A 14,113-nucleotide genomic window follows, 5' to 3' on the forward strand; every position below is an offset into this window, starting at 1 on the left:
ACTGAACCCTCGAATTGCAAATGTTTTATGTTTATAAACATATTTAATCAAAATTAAATTTTCAAAAAATTAAATTTCAACATTTCAGCTTTAAATCTCAAGAGCAGGGAAAACCGATCTATGGTGAAGATAATGAGAGCAGTGTTTGTGTCTTTAGGATTCGGGGGGCATCGGCTGGGCAGAGCCTTGAGGGAATTTTCTGGGGTGATGGTGATGCTCCTTACGTACATCGGGGTTTGAGTGACACAAGGGTCTGCGTATGTCAAAGTTCACGCAAGGGTACACGTAAGACGTGCATTTCACTGTATAAATTTTACCTAAAAATGTCTCCTCTAACTATATTGAACTCTAGTTAGTTAGTGATCTGCATGCTGAACTATTTAGGATTGAATTTTACTAACGTCTGCCACTTACTTTGAAATGCACCAAAAAATAAGATGAATGGGTAGACAGAATAGGTATGCAGATGAATAGAATAAATGCATGATAAAGAAATATAGCAAGGCAATAATGGTAGAAACGGGATGCTGGGTACATGAGTGGTCACTGTACAATTTTTCCAAATGTATTTTTTAAAATAGTTATAATTAAATATGGACATTTTTCACTTATATAATTTTTACAATTTATTTATTTTATTTTTGGCTGAGTTGGGTCTTTGTTGCTGCGTGCGGGCTTTCTCTAGTTGCGGTGAGCGGGTGCTACTCTTCGTTGCGGTGCGTGGGCTTCTCGTTGCAGTGGCTTCTCTTGTTGCAGAGCATGGGCTCTAGTAGGCACGCGGGCTTCAGAGGTTGTGGCGCACAGGCTCAGTAGTTGTGGCGCATGGGCTTAGTTGCTCCATGGCATGTGGGATCTTCGCGGACCAGGGATCGAACCTGTGTCCCCTGCATTGGCAGGTGGATACTTAACCACTGCACCACCAGGGAAGCCCTATATAATTTTTTATTGTACATCTTTATACTCATTAAGTATAACTTATGGGTTTTTTTGTTTGTTTTGGGGTTTTTTTGTTTGTTTTTGTTTGCGGTACGCGGACCTCTCACTGTTGTGGCCTCTCCCGTTGCGGAGCACAGGCTCCGGACGCGCAGGCTCAGTGGCCATGGCTCACGGGCCCAGCCGCTCCGCAGCATGTGGGATCTTCCCAGACCGGGGCACGAACCCGTGTCCCCTGCCTCGGCAGGTGGACTCTCAACCACTGCGTCACCAGTGAAGCCCTATGTTTTGTTTTTTTAACTTCAACTTTTTATTTTGAAATAATTTTAGACTCACAAGAATTTGCAAAGTACTACAGAGAGGTCCCATGTTCTTTTCATTCAGCTTTTCCAAAAAAAAACCATCTTACATTGTCAAAACCAGGAAATTGGAGATGGTATTAACTCATGTACAGACCTTAACCGATTTCATCAGTTTTGCACACACTCTTTATTTTGGGAGGGGGTGTGTAGTTTTTTGAAATTTTGTCACATGTATGGTTTCTTGTAACCACCACCATAATCAGGACACAGCCCTGCTCCATCACCACAAAGAAACGCCCTTACGGTGCTTCTGCATTCTCACACCTCCCCACAACTCTAACTCCTGGGAACCAGCCTGGTTCTACGATGTCATCACCGCAAGAGTGTCGTATGACTGGAACCATGCAGTATGCAGCGTTTTGAGACTGGCTTTTGCACTCAGTATAATGCCCTGTAATGCGCCCACGTTGCATCAAAAGTTTGTTCCTTTTGGTTGCAGAGTTGTTTCCCACGGTGTGGATGGACCTGGGTTTGTTTGTTCATTCACCTGTTGAAGGACAGTTGGCAGTTGTGAATAAAGCTGCTATGAACATTCAGGTGCAGGCTTTTGTGTGAACATACCTTTTTTTATTTTTGTAGGATAAATACCCAATAAATGCAATTGCTGGGTCATGTGGCAAGTATATGACTAACTTTACAATAAACTGCCTAACTCTTTTCTAGAATTCTTTTTTATGTTCCCACCAGCAACGTAGAAGTGATCCACTCCCTTACCAGCATTTAGTGTGGTCACTATTTGTATTTAATTTTAGCCATTCTGAGAGATGTGTTCTGATAGATATTTCATTATGGGTTTAACTTGCATTTCCCTTTATGGCTAATGATGTTGAATATCTTTTAATGTGCTTATTTGCCATCTGTATATATATATTTTGGTGAACTGTGTGTTCAAATCTTTTATCCATTTTCTAATTGAATTATTTGTTTTCTTACTATTTAGAGAATTCTTCCTATATTCCAGATACAAATACGTTGTCAGATATGTGATTTGCACATGTTTTCTCCCAGTCTGCAGCTTGCCTTTTCATCCCCTTAAGAGAATTTTTAAAAAATATATTTATTTATTTATTTTGGCCGTGCCGGGTCTTAGCTGCGGCATGTGTGATCTTTAGTTGCGGCATGTGGACTTCTTCGTCGTGGCAATGCAGGATTGAACCTGGGCCCCCTGCGTTAGGAGCGTGGAGTCTTACCCACTGGACCACCAAGGAAGTCCCCTCTTAAGAGAATTTTTTGAAGACCACAAAGATCTGTGGGTTGTGCAGGGGAAGTTGAGCAGTGGAGGCACTTAGGTATGAAAAAAGATAAATTAACTAATGGGTCGGATCTTTCTTGCTGTTCTTCCCGTTCCAATCTATGATTCCAGCAGTACTCAGGAATTAGTGCAGTACTTGCAATAGTGGCTGAGAAATATTTTGTAATATTAATTCACACTTCTCTTGAATTCGCATATAGGTTGGTCTAGATGAAACACTCATTTAACTTAAGGAAAGGACTGAAAAAAAGAAACTTACCATTTTAGGCATTGATTTAAAAAATTACCGAGGGCAAGTAGGTGCTACTAGCACTGACATGGTTAGAGAAGGTAAAGCTGTGTAGAAGTCAGACTTTTGGCCAAAAATCTAGAAGCATTTTTTTGTGTTATGTGTCATGTCACTGGGAGACCTGACCTCAGTTGTGCTGATCATGATAACATTCTCTGGAACAATCAAAAGATTATATGCAAGATTTTCTGGATTCGCCCAAAGATGAAACATCTTGGGAAAACATGTCACGTATGACCTTGTAGCTGCCCTTGGACATGTGATGGGAATGCTAAGTGCTTTAAAGAAAGTAGATTTAATTTAGATTCTAGAAGAACCTAAAAAGTTAAGCAAAACAACGTAACGTTCTCAAAGAGCAAATCTTGGTCTTGAGTAGAAAATGAAATTTCTCTTGACTTTGCGCCACCCACAGGTATTTGAGAGGGACTGCTGCTTATTAATAATACTGACGAAAGTTTAACAACAAAAAAACACAAGTTTGGCTGTTTTACTTTTCTTTTCTTTTCTTTTTTTAAACAATTGATGAGCCGACACTGATGTTATTATTAATTGAAGTCTCCATGGAATTGCTTTTGTACCTTTGTCAAAAGTCCTCTGGGCATATCTGTGTGGGATATGTGCCTGGTTCTTTATCCTGATCCATAGACCTAGGTGTCTATCCCCCCACCAATGCCACACTGTTCTGATTACAGCAGCAGTACTGTAGGTCTTAATATCAGGTGGTGGTCCTTCCATTTTATTCTTCTTTTTCAAGAATTTTTAAGCTGTTCTAGGGCCTGTCCTGTCCATATACATTTTAGAATAAGCTTATCTGTGTCTACTAAAATTCTTTCTGGAATTTCGATAGGAATTGCATTAAACCTTTAGATTAATTCGGGGAAAATTAACATTTTTACTATGTTGAGTCTTCCAGTCCATGAATACGATAATGTCTCCATTTATTTAGTTCTTCTTTGATCTCTTTCATCACCATCTTTTTTCTTTTTCTTTTTTTTTTTTTTGCAGTACGCGGGCCTCACTGTTGTGGCCTCTTCCGTTGCGGAGCACAGGCTCCGGACGCCCAGGCTCAGCGGCCATGGCTCACGCGCCCAGCTGCTCCGCGGCACGTGGGATCCTCCCAGACCAGGGCATGAACCCGCGTCCCCTGCATCGGCAGGCGGACTCTCAACCACTGCGCCACCAGGGAAGCCCTCATCATCATCTTTTAATTTGCAGCATACAGATCTTGTCCATGTTTTGTTAAGAGACATCCCTCTCCCTCTCAGGCCTCCTCCTCCAAGAAGCTTTCCCTGCTGTGCAGAGAGGTGTGTGTGTGCTCCCGGTGGCGGCCAGGAGCACTTCCTCAGGGCCCAGGGCCCCTCTTTGGCACTGCTTATTGTAATGACCCCCTTGCTTGCTCCTTGCATCTCACCCCCTGACAGAGCTGGTGCTTGTGAATACTGCCCTTCCCCAGGTCCAGCTGGATTGTGTTTTGGTCGGCTTTGGGTTTGGAAATTGGAGGCATGGTGTTCCACCACCCGCAGGACCAAACGCACGGCCGGTGCAGGAGCGTGGCCCTCGAGGCGGTCGACCTGGCCACTCACTAGCTGTGTGACCTCGAGGAAGTGACCTGGCTTCTCCAGCTTCAGTCCCTGGTCCGTAGAAGGAAGATGTTGGAGGACATTCCTCGTGGGCTTGGAGTGAGCCTCTGAGGGAAGGCTCGGGAAGCGCTGCCCGCCACGGGAAGGAGGCGGAAGCCCTCGGCGGCCCGCGCCACACCAGGCCTCGCCTCTCTGAGGAGCGGCCCCCGGCCCGTGCCCGAAGGTGGAGGGGGGACGCACGCCCTCGGGCCCGGGGCCGCTGGGCGCCGGGAGCTCCGCCTGGTTCTCAACGCCAGCATTTACAGCTCCCGGGAGACACAACCCCTGTCAGCCATTCACACTTGGCGGGCAGGCGGCGCTCAAGGCTGCGGGGGCGCGGGAGATGCCGTCCTGCTCTGCCCCCTGCCCGGCTCCCTGCCGGGCTCCCTGCAGCCCGCGGCCGGCCCGAGGCCCGTACCACCGAGAGACCGGCTGGTCTCTGCGCGCCTAGAGCGGCACCGGAAGCTCCCCGGGCGGGGCCTCGGGCCGATTTCCGGCCGCGGCGTGCGGGCGGCCGTGCGGGCTTTGTCAGCAGGCCAGCGGGGCGGAAGGGGTCACACACCCAAGCCGTAGAGCCTCCAGCTTCAGCGTCTGTGTCGCAGTTCTCAAGCCCACCAGTCCTTCCGAGGTGGCCTGGCGCGGGGTGGGGTGGGGGGGACACAGGTGCGGCTAGTACTACTGTTTTGCTCTAAGCCTGCCTCCTCTCCCAGGAGTCCAAGGGAGCTCTCCAAATGATGCTGGGGAAGTGGCCGGGGCCTCGAGCCTCTTTGTGCTGGAGGAGATGCAGAGCCGGCACCTCTGCCCTGGCGGGGGTAGAAGTGATGAACAGGATCCCCTCCAGCCCTGGTCCTGAAGGAGAACTCCCAGGTGGGGAGAGGTGATGGGCTGCGCTGTCCCAGCTCTCCCCTGAAGGCTCCCTTTCTAGAGTCGTATCTGAACCCGGTGGCCGTCTCTGCTGATGTCCTGGACGTCTTACCCCCTCATGCAGTGGCTGCATGGTGGTCATGGGATCTTCAGGGCCTGAGTAGCATGCCTGTGGTTTCCCAGGAATGTTAGCTGGAGGCCAGTTTGAACTCAGGCAGTTTGTCTGTAGAGCTCATCACGCTGCAGTAGCCTCTCTGCAGCACATCCTTTCCCCGAGCTCCAGTCCCAATGAATGACAGAAATGTCTTTTGCCCACCTAGGGTCTGAGAGATGCCAATCTAACCGAGTCTTCAGGCGATACCTTGCTCCTGTCCACAGAGGTGGGACTTTTTGTAGATGTAACATTGTAACGGTATCTCAATAATGGTGATAACTGCAGCGTCCCTCTTATGGAGAATACAGAGAGAAATGAGTGGGGAGGGGTCTCTGTACTTTCACAAGCCTAACTTGGTGGCTCCAGCCCTTCCTGGAGTGATGGTGATGGATTCCTGACTCTCCTGGAAAGGTCCTGGGGACGATGGGGCTTGCAAGGCTGAGCTGAGAAGGCCCAGACCACATTCACAAGCCAGTGATGGAAGGGGTGCTCAGGGAAGCAGCTGACCCAGAAACAGGGCGAGGCCTTGAACCGGTTCAAGGAGCTGTCAGGCATGTCCAGTGCTGCCTCGGGTTGTGGAAGATGACTGTTGAAAGGGCACTGAACTTGTCAGGAAAGGAGAAGACCATTGGCATTGTTGGGCAGAGCCCTGGGAGCAAAAACCAAATGGCCATGGGGTGGGGTGGGAGAAGGAGGAGATAGCAGCTAGCAGCTGGCTCAGCCTTAAACGAGTCACCTCCCTAAACCTCATGGATGGTTGTGAGGAAAGAAGAAAAGCACACGCCAGGCACTGGGTCCCCAACACGGCTGCAGTGGCAGAAGCTCAGGTTGATGACAGTGGAGGCTGCAGGGCAGCACAGAGGTGCGGATTCTCCTGGAGCTCTAGTCCGTGTCTTCCTCGTGTGTCTTTTTACTCTCTTTTTCCCATTATTCCCAAGGGTGAAGCTTTGCAAACCTTCCTGCTTCCTTTCTTTAGGCTGTAAGCAGCAGACAGCGACCTTGGCTAACTTGTAAGCCCAAGGCTGTAACGCCCTTTCACCAGTGCAGACAGCTTCTAGTGCCTGCAGCGGGCACTGCCCCCTCACCATCTCTGAGCCCCTCTGGGCTGCTCACAGGCTCCACTCCCAGGCTAAGCTTCCACTTCATTCGCAGCACTGAGGCTTGCCCCATCTCTCAGCATCAACTGTGTATTTAGACAGTTTCATGTTATATTTTGTCCCGCAAATTCTATATAACAGAAGAGTGGGCCACGTTAGCCTTGGATGTTATGGAACCAGATGTCTGGCGTATTTTTACTTCCTTTGTTCATTTCATTCAGGTTTCTTTAAATGAAAGAGTATCAATTTAATTTTGCTTGAATTCACAGAAGAAAAAGGAGCTAAGCAGAAACTGAAAGATTGCTGAATTTAAGATAAATGTTTATTCAAAGCAAGGTATATTTAATTTTTAAAACTTCCTCTAAAGTTAAAAAAAGTTATGAAAATAATCATGAAAAGGCATACATTTTTAAAGCTATATTCTTGTAAGTATATGCAAGCCTGTTTTCAGATGGTATAACAGTCATTTTGAACAAAAAAATCAGAAAATATCACCTCCAAAACAAAAAACCAAGTCTTCCCCCCGCCTTTTTTTTTTTTTTTTTGCAGTACACGGGCCTCTCACTATTGTGGCCTCTCCCGTTGCGGAGCACAGGCTCCGGATGCACAGGCTCAGCAGCCATGGCTCACGGGCCCAGCCGCTCCGCGGCACGTGGGATCTTCCCGGACCGGGGCACGAACCCGTGTCCCCTACATCGGCAGGCGGACTCTCAACCACTGAGCCTCCAGGGAAGCCCTAAGCTTACTTTTATACTACTAATCCCAGCTGATCTAAGCAAAATATCCTGTAGAAGTGACATCGTAGTTGGGAAGGGAAAAAAATCTTCAACAGCGGGAAATGGGCAGTGGAGGTAGACAGGCCTGGCTCTGAACCTGAGCTCTGCCACTTCACAGCCTTGGGTAACTGACTTTCTCAGCCTCTGTGAAGTAGAGTAAAGAATAGAGGTAATAACTGCCTCACAAGGTTTGGAGGTGTCCCTGAGACCATGCAGGCCCGTTCAGCACTGCCTGGTTGGAGTTTGAGGGGCCCTTATAAGTAGCACCCCTCCTGCCCTCCCAGGTCTGTGCCAGTGAGGCCCATGAAGAGCGAGAGGTCACCTCACTATTGGTCAAAGCCTAGGTTGGAGTGACATTGGACTTCTCAGGCGAGTGCTGGTTAGACACTGTCCTGCCTGCTGGACACCTTGTCCAAGAGGTTGGGTGCTGCATGCCTAGTTATTCTCTCAGACCTTTCATTTGGCTAACTCCTTCCACCTGTCTGGGGAAGAGAAGCGGGCAGAATATGTCAGGGAGCATCCTTCCTCGTGACACCAGAGGCACAGGGATGGTCTGCCTGTGGCGCCTGATGTGTAGTAGGGCCTCTGAGCGCCTGTGCTGGCGACGCTGCTCAGAACGCCAGGTGCATCTGTGTGAATGAACTTGAAGAATGCCAGAAAGTGTTGCAGGTGGATGGGTATAGTGTGATCCCGTGTTCATGTCTGAAAATCGTGTGTACCTAAGTAAATGTATCATCGTTTTTGTTTAATCAGAGGTCTGGATGAATGTGTATAAACTGAACAGCTAACAGTGGTTCTCTGTTGGATTGCTGGGGGTTATCATAGTCTGTATTTTATGTTTACCCCTTGAAATATTTTTACAATGTGTATCTTATGTTTTTAATCGCTAAGAATTAACAAGATATAAAAGTGAAGTAAAACAGGCTATGAGACTGAGGAGTGTGGTCCTGATTTCATAATACGTTGGTGCAGAAAAGCACTAGAGGAAAAATGCCCGTGTAATCTGAGTGGCGGGGTTAAGGGTAATTTTATTGTTATTTTTTAAGTTTTTCTTGAATAGCATAGTTTACCTTTATACCTTGAAAAAATAACTAGTTAAAAGTAATTTTTATAAGCAGAAAAGATTTTAAACCAAGTTAGTGGGCCTTTAACTCGGAAGAACATTCTCAGCGAACGTCACCAGGCAGTGGTCGTAAATGCTGCGTCACAGGGCACCCCAAGAGGGCTGCTGCTCCAGGAAGCTGTGTTGCAAATCTCACACGGAGAGAAATGCCTCGCATAGACTTGTGCTCAGCTTCTCATCCTCATTGTCAGCTCTCGGTTGCGGGTTCAGTTTCTTTATCATCACAGGGAACGTGGCATCTGAATAGTCACGTCTAATAGCAGTATTTAAGCATGGGTTCATTTTGCTGTAACAGATTCAAACATAGTGTTTCCAACAGGAACCTTGGTTTCTCGTGTTCCATCTCACAGGCAGGTGGGTGGCTCTGCCCCTCCAGCGCCCTGGAGCCTACCATACGTCACCGCGGGTGGGCGAGAGGGTGGGAGACGGGAGGCATGCGCACATCCCTTCCATTCCTGTCTCACAGCTGGAATCAGTCACAGGGTCACACCTCACTTCAGGGAACTTCAGGAAATGAAGTCGTTCACTGCTGTGTGTCCACTAAAATTTCTGGAGGGGTTTCAATCACTCAGAGGAAGCAGGGACGCCGGGCAGTGTGTCTCTGCCACTGTTTACCCCATCGGCCACCCTGGGTCCCACACCAGGTCATGCTCAGTTACTGCTTCCCGCCCAGAGCCAGGATCTCTGTGTGTGGCCTTCTCCCGGCACCAGGGCCTCTTCACGTGGTCACAGTCTAAACTCAGACAAGTCCCGGCCTCCCCAAAAGCTGTCTCCTCACCCACCACATAGATGCCCCCACTCAGGAAGGGGAAGAACCCCAAACCCACAGCAGTCGCTGGTCCACAGCAGCTGCAGTTCCCAGTGGAGTCTGCAAGGGCGGCCTGAACTGGTGGCCACTGAAGCGAAGGAGTCCCAGGACCCAGCGGAAATGAGCACCTCTGTCGACCAGAAGACAAGCACAGGACCAGTTATGGCAGCTCTGTCCCCAAGCCCGAGCTGCCAGCCCCTCGGTGTTGGTGGATAGGAGAGAGGAAGGCGCGCGGCGGTGTGTTCACGCAGTGGAGGCCGCACACCGTGAGGTCTGTGCCACACAAGTGGCCTCCCCAGTGCGGCGCTCAGCGTCAGCAGACCCGTGGTGGGGGCGTGACCGTGCCCGGGAGGTAATTAGATCGTGTGGAACGTTCTACACCCTTAGGGGTATTCTAAAAAGCAGTGAATTGTGCCCTTTAAAATGGTGAATTTTATGGTGTGTGAATTCTGTCTCCATAAAAAGTGGGTACATGTTGAATAAAAAGCAGACACAAAACATGACCGTATGATTCCATTTAATTGAAATAGAAAACATGCAGGATTCACCTATAATAATAGAGATGGTTCCCCTTGGAGGGGGAGCCTCTGGGCTATGGAAGTGGTGGTGCTTAGGCAGGTGTACGCCAGAAGTTCATCGAGATGTGTGCACTTGATGCGAGCTGCCCCTCGCGAAGAAAAAAGAACAGCCTGTTGGGAAGAAGCCCTGCGGCCCTAGAGCTCGTGTTACCTGGTTACACCGCTTTCCTGCCCCGGGCTGCTCCCCTCTGCTTGGCTGTGCCCTCAGGGGCACATCCTTGTCCTTGGCAGCCACGTTGGAAATGGGTTTTGGAGGGCATCGCTTTGTGGGGCTGCATAGCAACTGGTCTGCTTCCCACTGGTGCAGATTTGGGGTGAGAGGTGATCATGCAGGGTCGTCTTGGACGGAGCTCCTGGGAAGTGGGCGCAGCTGGGGGGCACGCTCGGGGATGCATCTGTGAGGAAGGAGGGATCGGGCAGTGGGTTTGAAACAGGCCCAGACACATCCCAGTGGAGCTTCGGGGCTGGGTGACCCTTCCGAGTTGCCCCAGGTGGAGACTTCGGTGCTCTGCGCTCTGTCGTGGGCTGGGCCCCAGCTGGGGTGTGGCAGGCAGGGTCCTGAGATGGCCCCGACTGTGCACCCCTCCCGGCTGCCAGGGAGGGCTCTGGCGGTCAGTTGACATAAGGTAGGGCTAGTCGGGGAGCCCTCGGAAAGCAGGCTTTCTGCAGCTGGTCACGGAAGAGAATCAGAGAGGGCGTCTGAGCTGCTCCTGCCTGGAAGGTGCGGGTGCTCCCGAGGGGCCACCAGCCAGTGATCGGGGACAGTTCCACAAGCGCAGGGGACCACCTTCTGCCAACAACCTGAGCGTGTGGAAATATGTTTTCCCAGAGCTTCCAGAGGAGATCTCAGCCTGGCTGACACCTTGTGCGACCCTTCTCAGGGGCCCCAGTCGTACCAGGCTGGGCTTCCGACCTACGGCCCTGTGAGATGGGAGCTGGGTCCCTTTTCTGCTGGAAGTCTGAGGTGAACTGTTACATAGCGACGGATGGCTCGCAACGGAGAGGGCGTGACTGCAACGGAGCTCAGCTCCGGGTGCGAGAATTCCAGAGCTGGAGAAGGGAGCTGGGCACAGCGTCCCAGAGACCGTGGGAGGTTAAATAAGCACAGGCTTTTCCAAAGCAAACACACCTGTGGAGCGAGGCCCACGTGCAGGTCACCAGAACCCTGAGGCCTCCCTGCACCCCCTGCCAACCACGATCTTCTCCCTAGAGACCATCATTGACTCGAGTCTCCCACCATGGTTGGTTTTGTCTGTTTCTGAACTTTGTGTAAATAGGATCATACGATATGAACTCTGGCTCACCGTTACATCTGTGAGGTTCACCTGTGCTTTTGTGTGGGGCAGGTCTCTTCATTGCTATGCATTCCTCCCTTGTTGGAGGACTCCTCAGTTTACCCTTTTTTCTGTTGATGGATATTTTGGTGATATGAACAGGGCTGTGGTGAACATTCCAACCCCAGACTTCTGCAGGGCGGGGCCGGGGGTGCACAGGTGGACGTCTTTACCTTGGATTCGATCAAGGACATTTAACCCTGTAAAGAGGGAGGGTGTGGTGTGGGCGCAAACACAGGTAGGTTGGTAAATGTGGGAGAAAGTGGGCGTTCTCGTCTCATTGCTTCTATTTGCTCACTGAAGGAAGACGCAAGGTCATCGTCCCTGAGAGGAAGGACGGCGTGTTGGACATTTGAGAGGAGAGGAGAAACCAGGAGATGATCTTACGGGGAAGTTGGCCAAGTGTAGGAATTGCCGGCAGCTCTCAGGGTCCGTTAGGCAACTGGTTATAAATGTAGAGAGAACTGAGTCGGCAGGGGTGCAGACACCGATCAGGAAGGAAGCTGAATTTTACTCGAGTTGGGGTTTTCCCGCACAAGTATAGAGGAGAGGAAGGGCAGGGGAGTTAGGATTAATATGCAAGAGAATGAGTGTAATATATACCCCAGATGAATATAATCCCATCGACCATCTAGGCTGGGGGAGGAGGGGCAGCGCAGAGGTGGTAAGAGCAAACCATCTGTGTTTCTTTGGAATATGTCTTGATTTTTGAGTGGAGTCCAAGCCACATCCCTGCCCATCTGCCATCGGCCAGTCTGTCCCCTGGAGTTGGTGTTAGCGGTGGAGCCCAGAGAGGCCTTCGCCGGCGGAGAGGCCGGCGGGGTGAGCCGAGCACGGTGCTGGGCCGGGAGTGTGGGCAGAGGGAACATTTTCCTCTCTCCCACTCCTTGGATATGCGTTTTGCTACCCGCCCTCCCGCTCCAGCAGATTCCCGTCTGTTAAGGAAGGGAAAAGATAACCGTACTCTCTTTGATTGCAGACTGACGGGTGACTAGAAGGTGACTCCGGAGCCTGAATTTCTGAGCATGGAAATCTGCAGAAGACAGTGTCCGAAGCCCTCACCGTGATGGAGCTCGCTGCCCCTGCGCCTGGCGGGGGCTCTGAACCCAGATTAGGGGGGCTGTTGGGAAACCTGGACGGGCAGAGCCTGCGGAGCTGCCCCTCCCCGGAGGGAGGTTTCAAGCAGGTGACAGTTACCCACTGGAAGATCCAAACAGGAGAGGCAGCGCAGGTGGGCAGTACGTCAGGAGGAAGCCCCGTCCTGAGCTCAAACCTCCTCCTGCTTCAGAGAGAGCTGATCGAAGGGGAGGCCCACCAGCGCGAGGCTTGCGGAAGCTTCCCATTTAATTCGGACCTGGTCAGACATCAGGTTTCTCAGGCTGGGGAGAAATCTCACAGACGTGACGAGTGTGGGAGGGGCTTCGGCCAGAGCTCCCGCCTCGTGGAGCAACCGCGCGCTCACGGCGGAGACGGACTCTACGTGTGTAACGCGTGTGGGAAGGACTTCGTTCTCTACGCGGATCTCGTGGGGCATCAGAGCGCGCACGCAGGAGAGAGGCCCTTCAAGTGCGCTCAGTGTGGGAAGGCGTTCTGTCACAGCTCGGACCTGATCCGCCACCAGCGCGTCCACACCCGGGAGCGACCTTTCGAGTGCAAGGAGTGCGGGAAAGGCTTCAGTCAGAGCTCGCTGCTCATCCGGCACCAGAGGATTCACACCGGGGAGAGGCCCTACGAGTGCAACGAGTGCGGCAAGGCCTTCATCCGGAGCTCCAGCCTCATCCGGCATTACCAGGTCCACACGGAGGTGAGGCAGTACGAGTGCGAGGAGTGCGGGAAGGCCTTCCGCCACCGCTCGGACCTCGTCGAGCACCAGAGGATCCACACCGGGGAGAGGCCCTACGAGTGCAACGAGTGCGGCAAGGCCTTCATCCGGAGCTCGAAGCTCATCCAGCACCAGAGGACCCACACCGGGGAGAGGCCTTACGTGTGCGGCGAGTGCGGGAAGCGTTTCAGCCAGACGTCGAACTTCACGCAGCACCAGAGGATCCACACTGGAGAGAAGCTCTATGAATGTAACGAGTGCGGGAAAGCGTTCTTTCTGAGTTCGTACCTTATTCGACACCAGAAGATCCACACTGGAGAGAGGGTGTATGAGTGTAAGGAATGTGGGAAAGCGTTTCTCCAGAAAGCCCATCTCACTGAGCATCAGAAGATCCACACTGGGGACAGGCCCTTTGCGTGTAAGGACTGTGGGAAAGCCTTCATTCAGAGCTCCAAGCTCCTCCTACACCAGGTTATTCACACTGGAGAGAAGCCCTATGTATGTAGCTACTGTGGGAAAGGCTTTATTCAGAGGTCAAACTTCCTTCAGCACCAGAAAATTCATGCTGAAGACAAACTCTATGAATGTAGTCAGTATAGGACAGAGTTCACCTCAACTCCAAACTTTAAAGGCAGCCAGGAGGTTCACCAAGAGGGACTTCCCTTGAGTCAGACCCCCATACATTTGGGTGAGAAGTATGTAGGTCAGGGGGAGCACACAGACTTGTAACTATTCTCCAACTCACTGAGTGATAGTCGAAGCGAGCGGTGTGAGCCCTACGTCATGCGGCTTTGGACGTGTCACCATTTCCCAGAGTCACCGGCAGGGCTGCCTCTGGAGTGGGCTGCCACCTCCCACTTGGCTGCCCAGCCCGCCCGCTGTCTTCCTCCTCCGCTGGGAGCACGTGCCCGCGGGAGAGCCACGTGACTGGACAGCTGACTTGGAGCTGGACCAGCCTGGGGGAGGAGCTCGGCCTCGGGAGAAGGTTCTTCTGTTTCAATGCACAATGACAATTCGCCCCAGAGTTAAATCCCTTCTAAAGTAGAATGATGTACCTAATCGTATCACTTTAAAAGAGTATTCCTTAGCATTTTTTTCTTTT

The 14,113-nt window shown here is 51.0% G+C and overlaps 1 protein-coding gene across 1 annotated transcript; it reads left to right on the plus strand.

The window, feature by feature from the left end:
- The first annotated feature begins 12,181 nt into the window (after positions 1-12,181).
- On the plus strand, positions 12,182-14,113 carry ZNF623 (zinc finger protein 623). Its single transcript, XM_024741127.1, has one exon. It carries the CDS (start codon positions 12,256-12,258, stop codon positions 13,738-13,740), a length of 1,485 nt encoding a protein of 494 aa, XP_024596895.1. The 5' UTR covers positions 12,182-12,255; the 3' UTR covers positions 13,741-14,113.

The sequence above is a fragment of the Neophocaena asiaeorientalis genome, unplaced genomic scaffold (assembly GCF_003031525.2).
Source record: "Neophocaena asiaeorientalis asiaeorientalis breed wild unplaced genomic scaffold, Neophocaena_asiaeorientalis_V1.1 scaffold177, whole genome shotgun sequence".
In the NCBI taxonomy this organism is placed as follows: Eukaryota; Metazoa; Chordata; class Mammalia; order Artiodactyla; family Phocoenidae; genus Neophocaena; species Neophocaena asiaeorientalis.